General features: G+C 38.1%; 1 protein-coding gene across 7 annotated transcripts in view; it reads left to right on the top strand.

The window, feature by feature from the left end:
- The window catches only part of kcc (solute carrier family 12 member kcc), a 122679-nt gene that overhangs the window by 15603 nt on the left and 80925 nt on the right, over positions 1–26151 (top strand). For 4 of the 7 annotated variants that reach the window (XM_012490337.3, XM_012490336.3, XM_003696607.4 and 1 more), the window contains exon 2: positions 1014–1076. In XM_012490337.3, coding sequence (XP_012345791.1) covers positions 1014–1076 — 63 coding nt within the window. Of the gene's footprint in view, positions 1–1013; positions 1077–21259; positions 21316–24915; positions 25501–26151 lie in introns of those variants that run through there. The other 3 variants (XM_086904601.1, XM_086904600.1, XM_086904599.1) reach the window with 3 other exon arrangements.

Here is a 26151-nt window from a genome sequence, read left to right as displayed (position 1 = left end):
TCTATAAATACTTCCATAACAAATAGTTTTCATCCTTTTTACGAAATTATATTATCTTTATTTATACACAAAGGATACATCGTGTAAATCTTTTTTCCATAAAGCTTGAGCTAAATAATAATCAAGAAATTGTGTGAACACTTTTCAAACTGTGCGACGTATTCCAGCAATCGGATCCATCTTTGATAATAAATTTCTCTAAATTTCTCCTTCTCTTACGAATCAACGAAACGTTAATCGAAACGAGGGTGTATAAAACGGTCATCGAAGTGTGTGAAACACTTTTTTCGAGATAAATCTTCTCGAAGGTTCTTCCAGTTATCGAGAGGAAACGTTGACCGATATCAAAAAATTATTGATAGGCGACGAGGCCTAACGTTAAACGTCGAGAATTATACGACTCCCCCCCTCGTAAATCTTTCGTGACACCTTGCTTCTAAAACCGTTCGTAACGATTTTAACGCGAGACGAAAGTATGCCTCGTGCGCCATCTTGAAATTTTCCGCCTTCGATATCTCCTCTGTCATTCCTTCTTTCCGTATACGTGTCACGAAAGTTGTGACGATCTTCTGTCTCGACGAGAATTTCGGCGAGAAATTTCGCAAAATATCCGTTCGTTGATGTTAATTAGAGTAAGATCCAGAGAAGAGGAAACGTGAAAAATTATATACTTTGTTGTTAGAGTTGGGGAGACTGTTACGTAATCTATTTTTGAGAAGGGTCGTTTAAGACGAGGGATGCACACGTTGTTCCGCTCCTCTGTCGGCGGGGTTTCATCGACCAATCGGGTGGAGCTCGAGCCGGCGTCAGCACCTCTTCTCGAAGGCCTTCCTCTGTTTCACCTACATTTATGCGCCTCTTGTCTCCCTTTCACCTGCTCCACATACGGTTCACAGCCTTTTCCAACACGGCCCTTATCGAGAATCACCTCCCCGCCTAATTTCCCCCCCCCCCTTTTTCCTCCCCCTCTGCTCTCCACGCTCTGATTAATTCAATTTTTTCCCTCATTTCAGATTCGCCTCTGAACGGCACCCAATTGGAACACCAACATCTCGTTCCTAAATCCACCAGCGAATGTAAGTAAATCTTCTCCTAAAGAGAATTTATATTAACGAGTTTTCAACGAGTCGAAAATCGAAGAAATTTTAAACTTTGCCGAAAAGTCCAGCAAATATTTCTATTTTTTCTAATCATACTACGATATAAAAGTTTTAACAAGTTTTTTGCAATGAGGGTGTGATCTCAACCTTTGAGGACGAGTCCAGTCTAACAGGATATCGTGATTTATAAATTTCAAGGATCGTATAAACAAACGTCGTCCGTTTCTTTCACCAGCCTCCAAGTCTTCATACCTTTCCCCACGAACGCGAAACTGAGTAACAAAGTAAATAAAGCAGATGCACGGATGTGGAGTGTTTTCCACGCGACTTTTTTCATTATGACATCGGGCGGTGGATGAGCACCGTGAAGAAAGCGAACTTTCTCGTTCTCCATCTTTTCTTTCGCGCCTTATTGTCGGGACGAGTTAAAAAGAAACTCCTCCGGCTGCACGAAGAGCAACGATCGATGAAAGAACAGAGGAATTCGTTATCGAATGTCATCTACCCTCTTTCAGAACATCTTCTTTCCTATATTCTTTATTCTATATCCATTTCTCCTCGCCACAATCACGATCCGATCGAATCGAAAAATATTCAACCTTTAATTGGTTATTAATTAACTTTTCATCATATAACGGAACCATTAAATTCTCCAAAATATCCAACATTTTTATTCGTATCCAACAATTCGAATGTAAAATACTCGATCTCTTCTTCGATTATTTCCAGCACACCTGATTACTTTATCAACCTTCAGCTCGTCACTCGCAGTTTGTATCAAAATTCTTTTCCCCAAAACTCCTCTCCCCGAAAAAAGAAGCAAAGAGACTCGCTTATTTTACAGGGATGGCGACAAAAGATCCGGGTTAAGAACGAGGCGCATCCGACTTCCGGGTTGCTCTGACCCGAATCGACGATTGTCCCTCGCTCGCGATAAATTTGCGGATTATACGTGTTACCGTCCAGGGAGGGAATGTCGCCTCCTCGACCTAGTTTGCCGCGGATTGTACGCACCCGATGATAGTCGCAACTGTTTGTGTGTTATGCCCGAATTTATTAGACGTCGAGCCTCTCGAAAGTTTTCCTTTTCATTTCGTTTGATGGTGGTTTATAATGGTTATAATGGAGTAATGAAAATTCGAGAATTGCGTTTTCGTAGATTTTTTTGGTTGATATTTATGAGATATTATTAATTAAGAGGATCTGTATTGAAAAGTAGTTTTTTTTTAGGGAAAATAAAATATGGGAGATGATATTTGAAATATTTTTCCAATAAATGTTATTTCTCGGCCTTTTCGTGGTTATATCGGTTATATCGTGGCAGGAATTTTTAGTTATTTGGAGAATAATTATTGGATTGAGAGAGAGAGGGTTTTCTTTTTTAATTAATATTTCGTTTTTACATTTTTTTTTTTCGCTGATAGAAAGGGAGGAAGGGAAAAATAATTACGATCGATTACAGAGTTCTAGTTGATGAAAAATATAAATGTTTCAAATAGAAAATACGTAACGTAATGATATATTTTGTAGTAATAATTTTTTATTCAAAATTGTTTTGTTCCCCACTTCTTTTTTGCTCGATGGATAAAATAATAGAATCGAAATGAAATAATAAGGATGCAGTAATATATCATTTTTGAAAATTCTTTTTATTTAAAATCTTATTCCATTATGCATGTAAAATAATGTTTCGCACATCTTTGAACGATTACGTGTTAATCATTCCTCGAGTTGTTCATCTTTGTCAAATATTAACTGACTACTTTTCAGTCAATTTAAATCAAATTGACTCATGAATTTTGTTTCTCTGAAAGTTCGTTTCGCCAAAGTTTCAAGCTTCGTGGAACTAAAGACTAAAGAACATCATAAATGTACATTACAGAATAACTTTGATAATCCTCCTAACAAACTTCTTATCAATTAATCTTCAAATATCTATCCAAGCAACTATCCAATCTCCTTCCAATCAATGATCGATTTAAAGATAATTTGTCATGGAAATCAAAGTTTGTCCAACAAATTCGTCTGAACAACAATCTATTCACGTATCACCCAATTGCATTATTTCGTGTCGCTGGTAATCAATTTATCAGACGCGATATCGATGCTTTTGTTCCTCGTGTCAAATATATCGGTAGTGATGGGAATAAATAACTTCGTGGAAAGTGGGATGAGGTGGGATATCGCTTCAAATTTCTCACGAGAGAAAAAATTAATTTACCGAGGATACCGAGGATTTGAAACGAGTCGAAAAAATTGGATCCGTTCTTCTCTCTTTAACTTCGTGCAAGTTCGGCAACACTCGGATGCAATCGGATTACCACCTTAATAACTGGACTTAGCCTCTCGAGCCGATCGTATCCGGTTTTTACCGAATCGATCCGAAGTCGGATTCCCTGGTCAAACTCACTTAACGTGTAGTCTAAACCGAGAGCCGAGAGACTCGAAACATTTTTCATAATCTTTTAAAGTTTAGGCACACTTATATATTATGAGAAATGTCAAAAAAATGCTTGTATAAATATATTTTCCAATCTCTTACGAGCGATCGAAATGAATAAGAAATATCAAAATGCTTATACGAATATATTTCCCAATCTCCTTAAGAGCGTAATCGAATAATAACGAAATAAATATTTCTCGTTGAAAACCTCGCCTCTTCGTGGATTCATATTGGAAGTTAACTCCATCGCTAATCCTCGCTTTCCCGCCGTTGAACGCGTAATTATATAAATTACACGAATACTAATTCCCCCTCATTGGCGGGGGTAACGGCATTAAAATAGAAAGCCGGATGAATTATCGATTGGGGAGCAGCAGCGTTGGGGATGTCGAGATTAGTTTCCGGATAACAGTGAAACACGGTTAATACGATAAAACGGTATCGCGTACAGATTCGATAATTCGCTATAAATAATACGTTAATATCCTTTTAGCTTTTAATTATCATCCTTTCGCTTGTCAAACGTTCGCGATTAATCTCGCTCGAGAAAAGAGGAGGTAATCTCTCTAGGAGGATCCCTCCTTCGTCTTCCTCGTGGCTTAATTATCCGTTAATTAGATAAACGTCGCGGTTTAGAAGGAAACCTTAATCCCCGTAATATTTCACAATCACGCGAGAGAACCCCGTTCTCCCTTCGTGGTTACAGTCGAGGAAAAAAATTCTCCTTTGTACCCCGCTCTTTAAACGAGCTAAATTTTCGAAGTTTTTTACCGAGTTAAGCTCCATTTCTGATCTTGAATTTGACGTTTAATTTCTTTGATTCAACAGAATTTTCTTCGAATGTATTCTTCTTTAAATATCATCGGATTACGATAAACGCTTTCTTTTCTCGACTTAACGCTTTTATTTTAAAATACTTATTTCGTTTGCATATACTTACGTCGTTTTCCAAATAATTGGAAAGGAATCAAGTCTAAATCTCCAAACTTCGCTTCTCGAAGAGAATATTTCAAATATTTCCTTCGCAATGTATAAATTCGCGTGAAAAATATACACGATCCGATCAATCCACGGGAGGATCAACAAAAGAATTATTTTCTCTTTTTCTCGAAAAAAAAAATCTTATTTCGTCGTTCGTTTTATTCCGTATTCGTTGCTGATCGTAAACTCATCACAATAATTTATATACGCATGCGTAATAGAGAATTTAAATAATGCCGCGGTCGTAAATCGGTTCGAAGGACGCCGATAAAGAGAGAAGAGAAACGATCGATGATCCGCACGAGTGATTGAAAAAAAAAGGAAAGAAAGAAAATCGAAATCATCGCGATGGAATGATTTAGCTAGGCGCGTGCAATGTGCCTGTTTCGAAATTTGATTAAGTTAATTCGATAACCGTGGCTTATTTTCGCTACGAAGCCATCGTGCAGAAGCTTGAGAATTAAACGGGGAGTCACGAATCTGCGGAGTCACGGATATAAACGACTCAGTTTGAACTCGGGGAATGCGGAATGCATTCTGTGGAATCCTATCGATTACTTTGGTTTCACTCGAGAACATTGTCGTCGTCCATCGATCGAACGTGCACGTCCTCTCTCAATCATTTTCCATTCCCCCTTTTTTTTTAGGGATAACAGTTTTCTTCTTCTTCTTATTTTTTTTTTTTTTTTTTTTTGTTTAGAAGAAGAAGAACGCGCTCGGCTTTTCGATAAAGGGAAATTTAATAATTGGGCGAGATCGTATGAATAATTGATGAGGATCTGGAAAAATGTCTCCTCGGGAGCGAGCCGCGTTCACTCGAGAACGCGTTCAACAGGAAGACAGTTTATTAATTGGACAAAGTTGAATAATGGACAATAAAGATTCTGGGGAGGGGAGTTTAAAAGAGTTTCACTTCTTCTTTTCGTAGTGGGATTCGATAATTGCAAGAAAATGGTTGAATAACAAGGGTGATGAGTGTGTTTTCTCTTTTAATCTTCGAAGATTTGTGAAGAAAGGAAATTGATAATGATAAAATTCGTGTTAAAATCGATTAAAATTATTCATTTTAAAATTATGAATTTATTTGATATCACTCAATTCATCCTTATACGTATATTTACTAAGAGATAAACAATATACAAAAATAGCTAAATCTACCAAAGCAAACATCCTTGAAATTATTCGAAATGAATTGATTTAATGATTTCACGAATCGATACTATGTGAATTATAACAATTCGATTCGTCTCAAACCTCAACTGCTTCGATCAAAGTTTCGAAGATCAATTTTTCTCTCTCGATCGATCGATATTTGGCGAGGAAACGAGAAAATGGAGATTTCACGAATCGATACTATGTGAATTATAATAATTCGATTCGTCTCAAACCCCAACTGCTTCGATCAAAGTTTCGAAGATCAATTTTTCTCTCTCGATCGATCGATATTTGGCGAGGAAACGAGAAAATGGAGATTTCACGAATCGATACTATGTGAATTATAACAATTCGATTCGTCTCAAACCCCAACTGCTTCGATCAAAGTTTCGAAGATCAATTTTTCTCTCTCGATCGATCGATATTTGGCGAGGAAACGAGAAAATGGAGATTTCACGAATCGATACTATGTGAATTATAATAATTCCATTCGTCTCAAACCCCAACTGCTTCGATCAAAGTTTCGAAGATCAATTTTTCTCTCTCGATCGATCGATATTTGGCGAGGAAACGAGAAAATGGAGATTTCACGAATCGATACTATGTGAATTATAACAATTCGATTCGTTTCAAACCTTAACTGCTTCGATCAAAGTTTCGAAGATCAATTTTTCTCTCTCGATCGATCGATATTTGGCGAGGAAACGAGAAAATGGAGATTTCACGAATCGATACTATATGAATTATAACAATTCGATTCGTCTCAAACCCCAACTGCTTCGATCAAAGTTTCGAAGATCAGTTTTTCTCTCTCGATCGATCGATATTTGGCGAGGAAACGAGAAAATGGAGATTTCACGAATCGATACTATGTGAATTATAACAATTCGATTCGTCTCAAACCCCAACTGCTTCGATCAAAGTTTCGAAGATCAATTTTTCTCTCTCGATCGATCGATATTTGGCGAGGAAACGAGAAAATGGAGATTTCACGAATCGATACTATGTGAATTATAACAATTCGATTCGTTTCAAACTTTAACTGCTTCGATCAAAGTTTCGAAGATCAGTTTTTTCTCTCGATCGATATTTGGCGAGGAAGGGAAGGGGAGAAAATGGAGATTTCACACGTGTCGGGCGCGATTCAATGGCGCGAAAGATCAAGCGTAAATCAAGCGGTGCCGACTTATCGATTCGACGGAGAGTGTCAAGGCCGGTTTCGAGAATCGTTTAGCTTTATGCAGATGCGTGGGCGTGTACGTGTCGAGCGTGTAATCGGCTGCATAGATACGAGGCGCGTTGTATTGACGCGAGGAAAAGATCGCGAGGCAAAGAGAGATTAAATTAAAAGAAAATGAACGATTGAGCTTTTATTTTTAGAGGGATCGATTAGCACGTTCGATTAACCAGCGTGATTCGGTTGAATTTCGAATGTTACTGCTTGGAAAGCCAGGTTTTAATATCTTTATTTTGTATATTTTAAAATATACAATTCTGAATTAGTCGTCTCTTTTATCTCTTCGAGATTTTCCAAAATTAATCTTCGGAGTACACTCGTCCCTCTTTCCTCTTTCTATTGTTCTTAAATTTCTGATCGATTCCAATGTATATTTTATACGTGTATTTCGATGCTTATTCCATTAAGTTTCTTTTAAAATTCCGCTTTAACCCTTTGCGTTCATAAATATATGTATAATATAATTATATATAATGTAATATAACATTTTAGAGGACTCTTCTTACTTGATATAACCTACTTAAATATAAATAAATTTAAATGGTTAAAATCTTATTTTTCACCCAGAGTGACGCTTTGGCGACGAACGTGTTAATTCCTTGCATGTCGTTGTATAGTCGCTGTCCTACGTTTTATTATTAATATTTACATTAAAAAATACATGTATTTACATTAGTAAAGTAATATTCTAAGGGACTCTTGTTACTTGATCGATAACCTTGTTAAATATAAATACAAATTCTTCTTTTTCAATGTATGGATAACGAAGAAGAAGCTTTACAAAAATGTTTGGATGTTGCAGAAGATTGGCAAATATTTGAATATCTTGTTGCTGGTTGTCGAATAGAGTCGATAATCCGCCTCAATTATTAGCAAGAGGATTAAAATTGTTCTCTTTCTTATCGTGATTGATACGTTTTCGAAGAATTTCGATACGTTCTTCTTCCACTCTCTGTAATTCTTTTTTCCTTTCCTTTTTTATTTACCTGGCGATAAAACTGGTCGAGATAGCGATCTTCCCGATTGTTCTGACTTTTTGATTTATATAACGGAAACAGTAATAAATTATTCGCAAGAAAGGAGGGAATAATTCTCTTTTTCGTACGATTCTTGATGATATATCTTTAAAAATATCTCGTCTCGAGGAGATGAATCGTTGTTGTTAGTCGAAAAGAAGAAAAAGAGAAGAAGAGAGAAATCGAATCCATCGATGCAATCTAACATTGGAAGGTGAAATATCTATATTCTGAGAAAACTCGGTTGAATCTTACGCGTCCCGGGCATTTTTCTCCCCGAGAATGCACAGTGAAACGGAACCCTCTCTCTGCATACGTTCGAGGACATTTAACACGAGAATATCATCTTCGTTCCGTTATTATTTCGCCTGGAAATTGGAGAAAAGGAACAAAGAATATTCCTTTATTTATTTACGATCTCGAAAACTCTCCTCTTCATCGAAACAATCTCTAGAAGAAGATTCGTTTATTGCTTTCTCTCCATTTTTTTTTTCTTTCTTTCTTTCTTTTCATTTTTCTCCAATTCTTTTATTCCGTTCGAACAATTCGAAAATAATTATTTCCTCCAATTTTCTCTAATTTTTAGAAATTCCTCCACTCGGAATTCATCATTTCCTCGTTTCTCATCTCGTTTCATTGGATACTTTAGAAATACGCGAGGAGGAAAATTTCGAAGAGAGGGGTAATTCGAACAACTTGGAGCCGTAAATTCACCGACTCGCGTTCATACCTTCCGACCGCATTTTTTCTTCCGTGAAATTGGAAAAGTTGGCGTCTCAAGTTCGAGTTAAGTAACTATGGGGGAATTTAACGAAAGAACGTATCATCTAAACCATCACCCTTGTCCTACAGCAACGAGCGAGAAATTTGGGCCAAAAACTGGAAGCACGAGCCTGACTTCGTGGCATTGGATCAAATGTAAACGACAACGAGTCGAGAAATGGAGAGTCGGAACAAGGGGTTAATTGATTAATTGATTCCACAGGCGAAGTTAGAAGGTAGAAAATGTTTAGGAGCTGTAAGATGAGAAAAGAGAGAAAGGTGGAGGAAGAAAGGTCGTGAAATTTTTATTAGATAATCACCCAGAGAAGTAAATGGTTATGGAGCAACGTGGCGGTCAAATATTAATCCGAAGCTAAAAGATTTAACGGCGGTTTTGAAACTAGATTAAAAGCGCGATACAAATTTCACGATCCTTTTCGTCGAATGAAGAACGCTGCAAGAATGTAACCGGAGAGAAAATTTCCATCTAAAACAAATTTTCTTCTTGAAACCAACCAACTGTGTATTGAAATACAGACGATTGTAAATTAATATATTCGTCTCTATATGCAATTTGTCTCCGAATATCAAATTAGACGAATCTGTAGAATTAATTTTGTAACTTTTTCCACAAACGAATTTTATCGATCGATTATTATCTATTGGTAAAAATTTAAACAGGAAAATTCGTCGTTGGATGAATATTATCGAATCATTTTCTTGGAAAAAAAAAAGGAAAGAAAAATTTAATATCGAGACTCGATTAATTATTCGTCTCTACGTATAATCTATCTCTGAATATCAATCTATAGAATCAATTTTTCTCCATTTAACTTTTTCCACAAACGAATCTCATCGATCGATAAATAGATAAAAATTTACACAAAATTCATCGTTCGACGAATATCGAGATCATTTCCTTGGCAGGAAGAGGAAAAGAAAAATGTAATATCGAGACTCCACTTAATAAAATTTCAAACCTCATTAATTATTCGTCTCCATATAATTTATTCCTGAATATCGAGCCAGAGTATCGAATCAATTTTTCTCCATTTAACTTTTTCCACGAATCTCATCGATGGATGAATAGATAAAAATTTAAACAGAAAAATTGGACGAATATCGAACCATTTTCTTGGCAGAAAAAAAAAAAAAAGGGAAATGTAATATCGAGACTCCATTTAATAAAATTTGAAACCTCGTTAAATACTCGTCTCTACATATCTAATTTTCGAATCAATTTTTCCCCCGTTTAACTTTTTCCTCAGATCTTATCGATCGATAAATAGATAAAAATTTACACAAAATTCATCGAATATCGAGATCATTTCCTTGGCAGGAAAAAAAAAAAAGAAAAATTTAATATCGAGACTCCATTTAATAAAATTACTTCATTCAATTATTCTACATATCTATTTCCGAATCAATTTTTCCCCCATTTAACTTTTTCCTCATATCTTATCGATCGATAAAATAGATAAAAATTTAAACGGAAAAATTCCGCGAATATCGAACCATTTTCTTCTTGGCAAGGAAGAAGAATAAAAGAAAAATATAATATCTGTCTAATAAAATTTGAAATCTCTTTAATTCATGCGCACACAAGTTTCATAATCGAATCTTAGAAAGTTTCTGTCCCCTCCTCCCCCCCTCTCCTCCCTAGGTCCCAGTAATTTGCACGATAATCGACGCGCGTCGCGTTATCGAATTTCCATCGAGGAAGCAACCGCGAAGGAAGGGCGACGGGATTAAACTCGTTAGAGGTCCGTTAATAGAGACATGGCAGGTTCAGAGAGGCCGGCGCGAAGACGCGAACGGCCTTGAACCGTCGAAGCTTTTCTACCTTCACCCTCCCTCCACCCTCCTCCAATAACCTTATTTATAAACCACGAGGCCTGCTCATCGTCAATCCCGCGAAAACTGGAGGGAAGGAATCGATCCGATTTCTCGATCCAATTTCCACGATCCTTGCAAACATTCGCTTCGACTGCATCGTGACTGGAAAAATACAAATTCTCCTTGTTTGAAATTTTTTGTTCAAACGAGAACCACTTTTATATTTACCAGCATTTCTACTTTATTTGTTCGTTCGTGCAATATTCATAATCATTAATGTTCATACAACGTGTTGGAAGATTTGTATATTAAATATAAATAGAATTCAATATATTATGGTATATTTTATATCTATCCATTGAAAAGAATAATTTTAACGGTGACTCTCAATGACCACTTGGATCGATGCAGCAATTCGAACGAGGATATTTGATTTATGCTTGATTTTGTTTTAAAATATCGCCTCACGAATAGATTCCTAAGCTCTTTAATAACTTAATGATCTTAATAAAGCGTAGAATAACGTACCATTAATATTTTTTTCCATTTTCAGTTGGATTTTATTCCAAACATTTAATTATTGAATATTTTTTTTCTAGATCAATAAATTATTTCTTCTATAATTGATTTGATTTTAAAGGGTATGGACTTGGTTTGGGGGAAAGGTTATTTTAACCTTTTGCGCTCGTATAGTCATCCTACATTTTATTATTATACATACATATTTATATATAAATTTACATTGGTAAATATAGACTCTTGTTACATCTCGATTGGTAACCTTCTTAAATATAAATACGAGGGTTAAAATATTTCGAACAGTTCGAAAGGAACAAGCGAGAGCGAGATCGTAGAAGATTGGAGTAGCGAGAAGTTGGAAAAAAGAAGAATCGTTCGAGAAGTTGGAGTAATTTCAATTGGCTCGTTAACTCATCGAGCAAGCAAATTTCCAATCTGAATTTACTTCAATCTCCAATCGACTCACTCTAGCGAAATTGCGGAGCAGAAGAAATTCGCGGATTCACGGTTGAAAACCTTTCGTCCAACCACGTCTCGATCCAATCCTTGCGACGTTCGAACAAATTTCCAGGGAATCGCGAAACAAGGGGTTAACCTCGAAAATCGAGGCTAAGTTCACCGTGTGCGATCCTTGTTCGAGGAACGCAGCCCTCGATCGGGGCACGGCACGCAATTTCTATCCTAGACCTTCGTGCCTCGCGTTTCAACATCGACCCCTTGCAGCGATAATTGGCCGGATAACCGGCGATCTTGAGACGCGATATTCCATATTGTGTTCAGTGTGAAGGTGAGGGGGGTTTCTCGAGACAGCGTGAATTTCTTCGATCGGCTTTTCTATGCTCTTCTTTCTTTTCTCTTTTTCATTTACACGCAATCGTTTGCTCGCTTCGCACAGGATTTGTGTCGCGTCGCATAGGATAGAGTTTAGGTGGTTCTGGAGGAATTGTGTCACGTGTTTCATTTCAGGATGATCAAACATTTATGACAATAGTGATAATTGTGTTTGGTTACGATGAGTGAATCTGGGCGATGATCTTCTTATTCTTGGGACGAGAAGGAAATTGTTATTGTCGATTCCATTGCTCGTGTGAATTGTTCTTTTCGATGGAAGACGGTGAAATAGGAAAAGCAGATGAGTTTAAGATGTCACTATGCGGAGAGTAATTCTGTTTCCGCTCGACACGTACAGATTTGGAGGCGATCGAAATTCAGGAAATCGAACGATTGGATCGATTGAAGGCACGCCTGTGTAAATAAAGATTAAGGAGAAGGATGGAGGGCGTGGTCGTCGCCCTGAACTGGTTCATTGCCTGTGACCTTACCCCACCTGCCGTTTCCACCCTTATTCATAAATGCAGCGATTGTTAACTGGCGCCCGGCATGCGATCCATCGCCTCCCCTCCCAAACGTCGACCATGCGTTGTCGACCGAACTTTTTCTCGACGAGTCGATTCTTTCTCTTCCTTTCTTCGATCGATCCAATCGAGCCATTCTTCGAATATTTTTGATCTCGAGAATTCCTATTCGCTTGGAATATTTCGAAACGCATATTTAAAAGGATTCGTGTTCCTTTTGAATTCGAGGTAAATTTGAAATCGAAGTTTCTGTTGTAGTTAAATTTAAATTAAATCGATCTTCTCACCCTTTTATATTTCTTTCTTTCGATCGATCCAATCGAATCATTATTGGAACATATTTAATTTCGAAGGATTTGTGATTCCTATGCTTGGAATATTTCCCTCTTTTGAATATTTAAAAGGATCGAATCGAAGTTTATTTACAGTTAAATTTCTCGGATTATGTGGCTATTCGATATCATAGACCAAATGATATTTCTTTCCCTCGATCGATCCAATTGAACTATTCTTGGAATATTTTTGATCTCGAGTTTTCCTCTTTTGAAAGGCATATTTAAAAGGATTCGTGTTCCTTTTGAATTCGAGCTGAATCGAAGTCTATTTATAGTTAGATTTCTTGCGATCTTCTCACCCTTTTGTATTTCTTATTTAATTTCTGGAATATATTTAATAAAAATTCTACGCATGGAATATTTCTCTCGTTTGAAATGCATATTCTGTTTCTTTTGAATTCGAGGGATTGCACGGATTATATGGGTATTCGATATCTCTTTCCTTCGATCGATCTAATTATTTTTAGAACATTTTCGAAATGCATATTTCTATCCTTGCAATATTTCTCTCGTTCGAGACGCATATTTAAAAAGATACGTGTTCCTTTTTGAATTCGAATTTGAATCGAAATTTATTTATAATTAAATTTCTCGAATACGATTTCTTTTCCTCGATCGATCCAATCGAATCATTCCTGGAATATATTTAATTTCGAGAAATTCTATGCATGGAATATTTCTCTCGTTTGAAATGCACATTTAAAAGGATTCGTGTTCCCTTTGAATTCGAAGTTTTATTTATAGCCAGATTTCTCACGATCTTCCTTCCGTGACAGGGGTCGCAGTGATACGATTACATGGGGGTGTTCGATATCACGCACCAAGCGGATATATTTCTTCCCCTTCGACTCCCTCCAATATTTTAAAATAGTTTCGTTTTCGATTCTCTTCACCGCGAACAGAACTCGATTCTTCGGAACATTTCTCCAGATTTATATATTCTTTTCCACCTGAATTCGACGCAATTGAAATTTATTAAATCCACAAAAATTAGAAATATTCCATAAAAAGCCTGATCTTCTCCCTCCAAACACCTCTTCGATCGATCTTCTTCAGAAATCTTTCCCTCTCTTAAGGCAATGCATAGACAAAAACTATGATTCCACGATAAAGCGTAATCGATAACACGATCCTCCCCTCTCTCCCCGTTCTCCAGAAAAATTAGAAATATTCCATAAAAAGCCTGATCTTCTCCCTCCAAACACCTCTTCGATCGATCTTCTTCAGAAATCTTTCCCTCTCTTAAGGCAATGCATAGAGAAAAACTATGATTCCACGATAAAGCGTAATCGATAACACGATCCCCCCCTCTCTCCCCGTTCTCCAGAAAAATTAGAAATATTCTATAAAAAGCCTGATCTTCGTCTTCTCCCTCGAAACACCTTTTCGATCGATCTTCTTCAGAAATCTTTCCCTCTCTTAAGGCAATGCATAGAGAAAAACTATGATTCTACGATAAAGCGTAATCGATAACACGATCCCCCCCTCTCACCCCGTTCTCCAGAAAAATTAGAAATATTCTATAAAAAGCCTGATCTTCGTCTTCTCCCTCGAGACACCTGTTCGATCGATCTTGTTCAGAAACCTCGACAAATCCCTCCTTGCATCTGAACAAAGAGCAACATTCCTTATTATTATTAAAATTCGCAATCTCATCGCCAATCGTATCGCACTTGCTCTTCCCGATCTGTGATTATCTACGTGGTTCGCAAATAACATTCTGCATTCCTCGAAGATAAAAACCTGTGGTCGAAAGTGAAAATTATTCTTGTGTTCTCTCTTATCGCGCACGCTATCTGTCTCCGCTTCTTATCTTGAGAAAATAAACTCGTGATCGTTCAACGAGGAGAACGATATTCGGCGATATTCGGGATTTGGAAGTCGTGTGTGTGTGAGAGAGAGAGAGAGAGAGAGAGAGAGAGAGAGAGAGAGAGAGAGAGAGAGAGAGAGAGAGAGAGAGATCGGCAGACAAAGGAGTCGAGTCGAGAGTAATTTTTCACTAATTAAATTCACAGATTCTCGGCTCGACCAAGTTTTTTAACGAAACGAAGCTTTTTTTCACGAGCGTGGAGGAATAGAAAACGATGAAAAATCCCCGTATTTTTTTTTTTTTTTTTTTTTTTTCCTTCAATCTCATCCAATTTCTCCCTTCTATAATTTAGCGCGTAATTTAGCTCGAGAATTGGCCGAGCCGAGGTGATCCTGTTAAAAACTGAAAGTCACGGAGGATTGAAATTGTTTTTAACCCTTTCGGTGTAAGGGCATACGTTAAATAAATACTTTTGTTTAATAAATGCAGTTCCAATTAAAAATTAAAAATTGATAAATATTGGAAAGCCAAATTTTTCTCTGCAAAATGTTTCGACATTCGTTTATGCCTTACGACGGAAACAAAAATTGTTCTTTTTCTTATCAATTCAGACAGTTCAAACGATATTAAAATAGAAGCAGAAACAGAGAAGGTTCGATCCTGATCTCGAACGAATCGTTAAAATTCGAGTCTCGAAACTCGGGAGAGGAGGAGGAGGAAGGGGATGAGCAAAAGTGTCGTTCCTCTCCCTTGAGCGAAGAGGAGGGATGGCCTTGAAATGGGAAGATAACGCAAACTCGAGGGATAAAGGAACGAAATGGAGCGTGTGTCGATCCGATTTCGAAGGAATGTATCTCAGAATTGGAGAGGATTCGATAAATGGATTCGTTTCGCGCGAAACAAATAAAAAATAAATGTCTCGTTCGAATTTCACTTCGACTTTCAACCTTTTCTTGTCGTAACAGCTAATAAAAGAGAGAGAGAGAGAGAGAGAGAGAGAGAGTAATCGTATGCACGATGAAGGATATCTTTCAAAGATCGGCGGAGATGTTAAATTTCCTGTCGAAAGCGTGAAATTCAGGATGCGCGATCGATCATCACCAATTTCGTGTCGGATGTAATGCCAGCCTTATCTGGCCACGATTACAAAACTTAACCTTGTCGAGCCAATTCTATATATATAAGTGAATCGATCCTATTCCACGTCTGAGATTCGTATTCAATATTTCTTCAATGTTTTAAATTCGCACACTTATCGAAATTATCGAAATCAAAAGTTTTGAAGAGATATAAGAACTGGAGGAGGGGGAGGAGGGGGAGGAGTATCGCGTAAAATTAACGGGGAATACATTTCCCGAATGTGGTGTTCGATCCACGTTCCATCCACTTTTCCTTTAAACTTTTACATCATTGGAGAAGAAACGACTCTTTCCCTCCATTAATTATCCCCCAATGGCCGTGTTCACGTGTACACGAACGGTATACTTTATTCAAAGCTCGCCATAAAGAGGACCCGCGCGCTTATACGCGTTTATTACTCGATTTACGAAACCCCTTCGTATAAGTAGGTGTTGAACTTGGAACGTAACTGATCCAGGCTTACCTCAACTTTCCAGGGTAAACCGAAGCAACGATAAACGTCGAAAAAAACGAAGGATTTAATTCTCGTGAGATCCCTTCGTCCCTTCTTTATCCCTTTCGCGCGAGCAGGATCACGCGTCGCTTGAAAAAAAAAAAAAAGGAAAATCCGCTATCAAAAGTCGATGATACGCGATCGATTATTTATCGAGCAAAACAGGATTCGATGTTTCTCCTTCGATCGATCTTTCTTCCTTTCTTTCTCTCTCTTTCTTTCTTGCTTCTTTTCTCTTTTTCTTTCTTTCTTTCTCGAACGAATTAAAGTGCATCGTCAAAAATCACGAATCACGAAATTCGTTTCGTTCGCTTCTTGGTTCTGCTCGACAGTTTCTCTTCCTCTGAAAAAGTGGTTCGCAAAAGAAAAAAAAAAAAAGTATATGGATGACGGTTGATAAAGGAAAAGTATTTTGGAAGCTCGTTAAGAAGAGCATCGGGGAACGAGAAGGAATTGGGGAATGGATTTTGAAGAAGTGTTGATTTTCAACGAAAGAGGATTGGATTAGGGACGAAAGAGATCCCGCGATACTTTTTCAATTAAGGAGCGTAAATATTAAGAGTCGTCGAGAGGGGTTTGGTTGAAAGTTTAAAGATATTTCACGGGACGAGGGAATCACGATTCTTGGCAAATTTGAAAAGTGAATATTTATACAAGATAAGGAAATGGAGATAGATATGGTGAGATTTATAAGTTTAAAACACCAACAAACCCATTCAAACTCTTAAACAATCGTCCTAGAAACTAGAAAAATTTTTCAAATCCTTAGATTCACACCCTCACCATCTTAAGTATCCAAAATTTATTAAGTCACATTTACTTTCTTCCTTTTCAATAAGTTTCAAACACCAACAAACCTATTCAAACTACTAAACAATCATCGTAGACAAAATTATAAAAATTTTTCAAATCCTAACATAGATTTTCATACCCTCACCATCTTAAGTATCCAAAATTTATTAAGTTACATTTATTTTCTTCGTTCTGAATAAGTTTCAAACACCAACAAACCCATTCAAACTCCTAAACAATCGTCCTAGAAACTAGAAAAATTTTTCAAATCCTTAGATTCACACCCTCACCATCTTAAGTATCCAAAATTTATTAAGTCACATTTACTTTCTTTCTTTTCAATAAATTTCAAACACCAACAAACCTATCCAAACTCCTAAACAATCATCGTAGACGAAACTAGAAAAATTTTTCAAATCCTAACGCAGATTTTCATACCCTCACCATCTTAAGTATCCAAAATTTATTAAGTCACATTTATTTTCTTCGTTCTGAATAAGTTTCAAACACCAACAAACCTATTCAAACTTCTAAACAATCATCGTAGACGAAACTAGAAAAATTTTTCAAATCCTAACATAGATTTTCATACCCTCACTATCTTAAGTATCCAAAATTTATTAAGTTACATTTATTTTCTTCGTTCTGAATAAGTTTCAAACACCAACAAACCTATTCAAACTCCTAAACAATCATCGTAGACAAAATTATAAAAATTTTTCAAATCCTAACATAGATTTTCATACTCTCACCATCTTAAATTCAAAATTTATTAAGTTACATTTACTTTCTTCCTTCTGAATAAGTTTCAAACACCAACAAACCTATCCAAACTCCTAAACAATCATCGTAGACGAAACTAGAAAAATTTTTCAAATCCTAACATAGATTTTCATACCCTCACCATCTTAAGTATTCAAAATTTATTAAGTTACATTTATTTTCTTCGTTCTGAATAAGTTTCAAACACCAACAAACCTATTCAAACTTCTAAACAATCATCGTAGACAAAATTATAAAAATTTTTCAAATCCTAACATAGATTTTCATACCCTCACCATCTTAAGTATCCAAAATTTATTAAGTCACATTTACTTTCTTCCTTCTGAATAAGTTTCAAACATCAACAAACCCGTCCAAACTCCTAAACAATCATCGTAGGCGTCAAACGCGATCTGTATTGCGAAAAAACTAGGTAATCACCGATGGTGAAAACGGACAAAACTCATCGTGGATTCATCGCGTATATTCATAGAAAACTGGGAGCGCAAACAGTTGGACGCATTCGAAATCGTGCGGATCAGCGAGTATACGCGTGTAATGTGTTTACAATTCGGGCTAACGCAGCGTTGCCTGGATAACGCGGATGTTCGCGTTGTTTCTGAATGTCGCGGATGCTCGAAATGCCGTCCAACCATCGGTCGCAAAATGTTTGTATATCCTGCGTTTCCAGGATTCTGATTTTCTCTACTATTTTCATTTCTCCCACCCGCCTTTCCAACGTAGAATCGATTTTTAACACGCTTAAATTTTCGATTAAATTTAAAAATTTTCAACGTTTACGTTCTCTCTTCGTTCTCGCAAATTCAGGTTGCGTTTTACTTGGTTCGTTCGTTCGCTTGCAATTTAACCTTTTACTTTTTTCTTTTCTTTTCTTTTGTCAACGATATCGTCTGTTGCTTTTTATTCTTTTTCTTTGGGCGAATTCTTCAATTCAACAAGAGATACAACAAGTTTCGTTTTTTAAGGCAAATTTTAATCATTCTTGAATACGTTTTCTGCCTCGATCTTCCACAGGTGTCCAATACGCGAATATACCAACTTCTCTCGTTGAACCAACTTTTGCGAGCAACGATTATTGCAAGCAAAACCGGTCGACGATTGTTCGACAGTACACAACCCCGTTTCCAGATTCAATTAATCGCCAGCCAAATGAAATTTACTTGGCGCAAATGCAGTTCCCCTGTATCATCGATAATCAAATTTCTCTTTACCACTCCAAGCGAACATATACGTATACATCTATACTCTAAAACAAGCATATTTTCCAACCACGAAACGATATTCCATTCTCGAAAGGAGATTCCGAACGACGATCGATTTTTCCAGAATCGCACGCGGATATCACATTTTGTTAATCTTTTCCATTGTTTGTTGAAAAGCGATGATGATGACGATCTGATGCTGGGCATCATTCCAGAGGAAAATAGAAAAAAGGAGGGGAAACGAATAAGCGAAATGAATGTTTAATCGTTTTACAACCGCCGGCCGTCTCATCAAACTTTCATCCATCCCCATTTGCTTGCCATTTAAATAAAAAGTAGGGCGTACCTATACCCTTATGGATAAGCCGCCACGTCCGCCTCAACTATTGACGGATATCGTCTCTCTCGCTCGTTTCTTCACCAATTAGAACGAGCGGAGATTTGGCGAGTTTGGTTCGAAACGATCTTGCGTGGTAAAGGAAGCGAGATCTGTGAAAAAGAATTGGGAGAAAAGGATTGCACGGTTTCAAGAGAGGATCTATCGTTGAAAAATAATAGTTGTTTCGACACAGAGAAACGCGACTGCATCGCTAAAAGTCTTTCGCTTCGATAAATTTATAAGAATTATATGCTTGATCGAAATGTCTCTTAAGGTAGAATAAAAGAAAAGAGCTTTTACATCGATATGAATCTTTTATTTCAATAAATTTGCAGTGTAACAATTATATTTAATCAAAATGTTATAATAGTTGTTCGACACGGAGAAACGCGACTGCATAAAAGTTTCTCGTTTTAATAAATTTATCTTATAACGACTATATACGTTTAATTGAAATATCTCTTAAAATAAAAAAAAAAAAGAATTTTCACATCGATAAAAATCTTTTATTTTAACAAATTTGCACTGTAACAATAACATTTAATCAAAATTTCTCTAACAATCGAAAAATAGTTGCTCGACGGAGAACAGAGAATCGAAACGTTTGTTAAATTTTTTACTCTAATAAATTTCCACTATAACAACTATATATTTAATCAAAATGTCTGTATACAATACAATTGAGAAATAGTTGTTCGACACAGAGAAACGGGATTACGTCGCAAAAAATCTTTCACTTTAACAATTTGCACTGTAACAATAACATTTAATCAAAATTTCTCTCATAATCGAAAAATAGTTGCTCAACGGAGAATCGAAACGTCTCTTAAAATAAAAAAAAAAAAGAACTTTTACATCGCTGAAAATCTTTTACTTTAACAAATTTCCACCATAACAACTAATATACTTGATCAAAATTGAAAAATTGTTATAATCGAAAAATAGTTGTTCGACGGAGAATCCCAAAATAAACTAAAAAAAAAAGAAAAGAGAAAACTCGACACAACTCCCCTTTCGACTGCCCAACGATCGATCATCGAGCTCGATCCGATTCGACGACGAAGATTCGATTCTTCTTTCGACGAGATTCGAGAATACGAGGAAAGATACGAGGCCACGTTTTTCCACGTGGCGGCCTGTTCACGGGAAGACTTACTTAAACGGGAGCTCGCGTCGATAAGCATCTATCGACTATCGAGGGAATAAGCGGAATTACCGGAACAACGGGGGAAGGAAAAAACGAAAAAAAAACCTCGATAACGGGAGGGGGTTGAAAGTCGGTGGTTGTGAGCGCACGCGACCGATCTTTGTCGTCGTCGTCGTCGTAACGATAACGATAAGGACGGGAGCGCGCGCCGAACGAAGAGCGAAAGAGAGAGAGGGAAGGGGCGAGTGGCGCGCGAGTTAAGCCGTGCAGAGAGGGAACGACGACGAGGAGGAGGAGGACAGAGACATAGAAGGAGAAATAGAGGGAGTTCCTAACGTTGGCAAGAGGGAGACAGCGAGCAGTAGGTGCGCGGATATCAGGTGAGTGGGGGCGGACAGAGAGAGAGAGGAGACCGAGCGACCAACCCCCGGGACAAAACGCGAAAAACCACTGGCGCGCCTCCATCTCGTCCACCCCGATCCATCGAGCGGAATCGGCACGCCAGTTCGATTCCAAACAGGCTCCAACGTCGAGGAAGCGGGCCTAACGATCGCCTGACACCGCGCCGCCTTCCATTCCTTCGCCCGCGCCTAGTTCGAATTCGACCGCGAAACGCGACACTGCGACGCGCCAACATCACCGCTCCTTCTCCATTCGGTTCGGTTCGGTTCGGTTCGGTTCGGTTCGGTTCGGTTCGGTTCGGTTCGGTTCGGTTCGAGGTCCCAGTCGAGGACCTGTTCGGTCGGCCGGTGGATCGTCCTTTCTTTTCTTTTCTCTTGGAAGATCGAAAGGCGGAGAAGGGAGTTTCGGCTGGAAGGGAAAAGATCCAGGTAGGCGGAGCGCGCTGCAAGGAGCAGCCTTCATCGATCCAGCTCGTTGAAGCCGGGGGTGAGCCGAGAGAGAGAGAGAGAGAGAGAGTGGCCGAGGCCCGGGGATCGAGCCACGCGATCTATCGAGGATTCCTTCCGATATTTCTTTCGCTTCCTTCCGTTTCTTCCTTCTGTCCTTCCCCTTTTTTTCTTGCTGGAGAGAGGGAGGCAGAGACTGGTGGTGGAGCTGGCTTCCTCTTCTGATTTTGTTTTTCTTTCCTTTCCTCTTTCTGAAACCGCGATAATTTCATTCTCCTCTCCATGCTCCTCGAGAAAAGAATAATTTTGTATGTAACGAAATGAAATTCGCGGTTTCGATGAAAGTGTGCGCGCGGGTGAGAGAAGCCAAGTTGCGAATGAAACGTATTCTCGATTTATTCAATTCCATTGAGACGGATCCAACGATCGGGCGGAAAGACGCGATTACTTGTTGCTTGACACGGCGCCCTTTGTCGTTTCCCCGAATATTCTAATAAAATACACGTTTCAGCCTCGTATATTATTGATACAAAACGCGTTGCATCCGTTAAAATTAATCGAAGTTTTACGCGCGAATATATATAATATTTTCCCCGAGCATTGTTCTCTTTTTTATCTGAGCATCTACGTAATTCGCTCAACAAGTTCGCTCGTTCAAACTTTTCCATCCACCGCGCTTTCCTCCCGATAATTAAAAATATCGTGGACGAAGGAAAATTTATTCCTCCCAATTTTTCATTCTTCAAATATATCATTTATATATATGATTTATTAATGGAATTATCGAAATGAGTACAGAGTTGTTTCGAAAAAAATCTGCACCTGAAAGTTCAACCTTATCACGGCCGCGAAAAGAGTTCCATCGTTCCATTCGGTTTTCCATTCCAAAGATATCGTATCGCCCCTTCAAAATTCACGAGGCTCCTTCGTTCCGCTCGATCCTCTGTCTATTTTATCTTAACAACAATTCTCCCCTGCACTTATCGAGTTATCGAGCGAATATGAACAAAAATGTTTCGAAAGATAACGGATTATCTCGAATGTGAAAAGAGTAAAATTTTCTTCTTCCAAAACTGTTGCGCCAAACGCAGAAGATCGCAAAGATTCAACGCCTGAGAAAGCGCTCGATTCTTCGAATTTATTATTCGTGGCTGTGGTGAAAAGTTGGTAATGTCGTAAACGCGTTTTTACACGTCGATACAGTAATGGCGGCCGACAGGGAGGGGAGGGGAGGAGGATCAATTCGTGATGACGCGTGATCGATCAGACGACGCGTTGATGAAACGGTTGTACCTTTTCAATGTCGCCCGTTCGGCGAATTGATTTCCTCCTACGCGAAATACATCGATTATTTCAATTACTTTCTGTCGGTATTGGAGAAAATTTTCTTAATTTTCACGCAGGAGAATAGAATTTTTTTAACTTGGAATGGAAACTTTGAGGGGGGAAATTGTAAAATTTCGGAATTTAAACGAAAGGAGTATATGCATGTATAGGATATATAACGAGTGTGGAGAAAAATATTTTTTTAGTGGGACAAAGTTTCGAAATTTAACGAAATATATGTATATATTTTTTAATGGAATGTAACAATGTGAGTGAAATCAAGTTTAAAGTCTTTCAGAATTTAACTCTGTGCAAGCGTAGACAATTTTTCCTTCGATGAAATATATATATAACTTCGTGATAAAGTGGTGAAATCAAGTTTATTGATTTGATGATATTAAAAAACGGGGACCCGTGTTTTTTTAACCCGTCGACGAAGGAAAGGAAATCTTGAAACCTCGTCTACGGGGTTTCATTCGTTCGAATTTTATTTCTCGCCCCAATTTTTCGGTTCTGAATCCGCGAGGGATCAAAATTACGTGGCGCAATCGATCGAAGCCCGGGTGTCATCGAATCAACCGAATGACACAGTTTCCCCGTACCACGTATCGGGGATTAATTTTTCATCGGGAATACGCGTTCCATGTATCGTTCCATTTTCATTATTAATTTCTCGCTTATATCGAAGCTAAACCGACGTTTCAATTTCCTCGTTTCTCTCTTCTTTTCCTTTCCTTTCTTTTTTTTTTCTTTTTCTTCGTTTAGAAGGAACACGATAGTACGTCTGATTTGATTGGATGGAAACGTTGATCATCCTGAGCGAAACGTGCGTTTACCCCGAATTTGTGGGATTATTAATAGTGAAAAAGGATACGTTTCATTTCGAAAGAAATTCAAACGAACGACCCTTCTTATTCTCGATCTAAACGTGTCTTTACCCCGAAATTGCAAAATTATTAAAAACGAAAAGGAATATTGTTTTATCGATACACCTTTCATCGAGAAAATGTCGAAATTTCGATCATCTTGAACGAAAGAAATCCACTTTTCGTGTCCTAATAATAAAACTCCATTCGAACATTTATTCTCCATTTACTCCAAATTTGATAAAATTGCAATAATAAAACAATAATAGAAAGAAAAGAATTTCTTTTCACCAACAATACACCGGCGACACAAAATAACACGCAAAGTGTTCGATCGTTCTAAACAAAAGGAAATAAAACCTTTGTACTCGAAGGCGAAATTTCCATCCATCCACACACACACACACACACACCTCGCGCCACGTATGCAAATAGAAAGTTACTCGAATCCTCGACTTCGTTTGTATCCAGTGGCCGTTACATCAGTTTTTCCTCAAACTCGAGGAGGGGGTGGTTTAAACGAAGATCGATCAGCATTCTCGAAAACGGGCGGAAATCCATTCGAGGAACGCCCCTTCCGTGTCCTCACCCTTGCTACAACCCCTCGAATCGAACGATTCTCAGGGGATATGAGAGCAGAAGTTTTCATCGTTCGAATCTCTTCTCCTCCCTCGCTTCGATCCACCCCTCTCTCTCTCCAAAGGAGTCGAAAAGGATTAAATTTTTCCATCTCGTCGATCATCTTGTCGACTTTTTCCCCCTCTTCTTTTAATTCGCACGATTAGTTGCTCTCGTTCGAAGATTTTCGAGAGTCAGTCTTAAGTATTCCGGGCTCTGTCCAACTTCAATTCAATTCTGTCATTATCGATGGAAATTCAGGTAATAACAGGTAATTTTAGATTCGAAAAATACTCTTTTCTATTTCTTAAATTTTAAATTCTGCGTTTTCCCAATGTTTACTTCATTAACTCTCTTTTTAAATTTCGCTTTAACCCTTTGTAACTTACATAGTCGCCATCCATACATTTTATTGTTATACGTATATTTACATGTATATATATATATTTTACATTTGTATAATATAATTGCATTCTAGGACTCTTGATTGACCACCTTCTTCTTAAATATAAATACCAGTGCAAAGGGTTAAAATCTTATTCCAACAAGAACAAGAAGACGTCACCCAAGCATCATCATTTCCATCCTGTCAACTCCAGAACTTGCCTGTTCATCGTATTATTTCACAACCGAAAAGAAAATCTCCATGTCGAATACGCGTTTTTCCTTTTGAAACCTTAACTCTCTACTCCGTTGTTGTTGCGTCCCGCTCGAAGGCCAGAATCAATCCTGAAACGAAAAAAAAAAAAAAAGGGTAGAAAACTTTTCCTCAACTCTTCGCTCGGCTGTCCCCGATTTTCCCCTCAAAAGGGGAATTCGAGTTCTGGAATTGCACAACGCGCGCGCGCGTGTACGAGATAGAACGCTCACCTTGGAACCAGCGACCAAACCGTTTCCCAGATAACGCCTCCTCCTCCTCCTCTCGAGGAGGAAAGCCATTGATCCCGGCCAATTTTATCTAATCGACCCCCTCCCTCCTTATCGCCTCCTCGTCAACAATTTCGTAATTAATTCGTGTATCAGCCGCGGGACCCACCGTGAGGCAAGGAGGATTATTGTAGATCGTGAAGGGGAAGGTGAGTGTGCCGATAGTGCGGCGGTGATCCGAGATTGTCGTGAAGTTCGAAATTCTCGTGAGGGAGAGAAAGTGTGTGGAGAGAGTTAACAATCGAGGAGGAAAATCGACGAAAAGTGTGAATCAAGATGTTCGCAAAGGGATTGGAAAATTGTTAGGAATATATTTAGAGCGTGTTAACACTGGATGTTGTCGAGATAGTGGACGAAACATTGGAATAGACGATGAGCAACTCGGGCGCCATTCCTCTGATCTTGGTGAAGAAGGAGCAGCTCGTCGAAGGCAAGTACCGTTTAGCCTTTTTCTATCTCGTTCTTGTTGCCCCCTCGCGGATCCTCCTCTCACTGTTATCGATCGAACGACCTAGATCCACCGATTTTCGCCTCCACATTCCCTCTTATTTTTTTAAGAAACTTTGCTTGTTGTACGTTCGTTTTACGTGGATCATGCACGGTAGTGTAATATCAATTGTTGAACGTGGTAGAGCAAAATCTTTATTTCCTTTATCATATACGTCCTTTCTCGCTTCATATTTTTCGTCTTAATCGAATAAAAAAGAAATTGACATCAGCGCCAACGCGTCGAAAGAAGGAACGAAAGGAAGGATGAAATCGTTGCTTTTCTATCAGCTCCGCGAATAACTTCTTTCTTCCAAATTCCAAAGAATTTTTTTACGCGATCTTTTTATCGATTTTTCTCGGTCGGATTTTCGTCGAGCGATTCCTCTAACTGTTGAATCTTTGCTACGACTTTTTGCACGACGTTTCCGTAAGACACATCGTTCCCTTTCAGTTCAGCTTCGATAGCTTCGATGATTTTCCAACCTCGAATTGCACGAGACTGGAAACTCTGGAAGAGAAACGCCTGTCTTCGACTCTTTTTAAAAACGAAAGAACGTTGTTTCGGGTGGCGCCACGAGCGAGAAGTAATTCA

Source organism: Apis florea, unplaced genomic scaffold (assembly GCF_048593485.1).
Source record: "Apis florea isolate Af1SG1 unplaced genomic scaffold, ASM4859348v1 contig_2350_pilon, whole genome shotgun sequence".
NCBI lineage: Eukaryota > Metazoa > Arthropoda > Insecta > Hymenoptera > Apidae > Apis > Apis florea.
The sequence above is the reverse complement of the archived record's forward strand: the minus strand, read 5'-3'. Positions and strand labels throughout refer to the sequence as shown.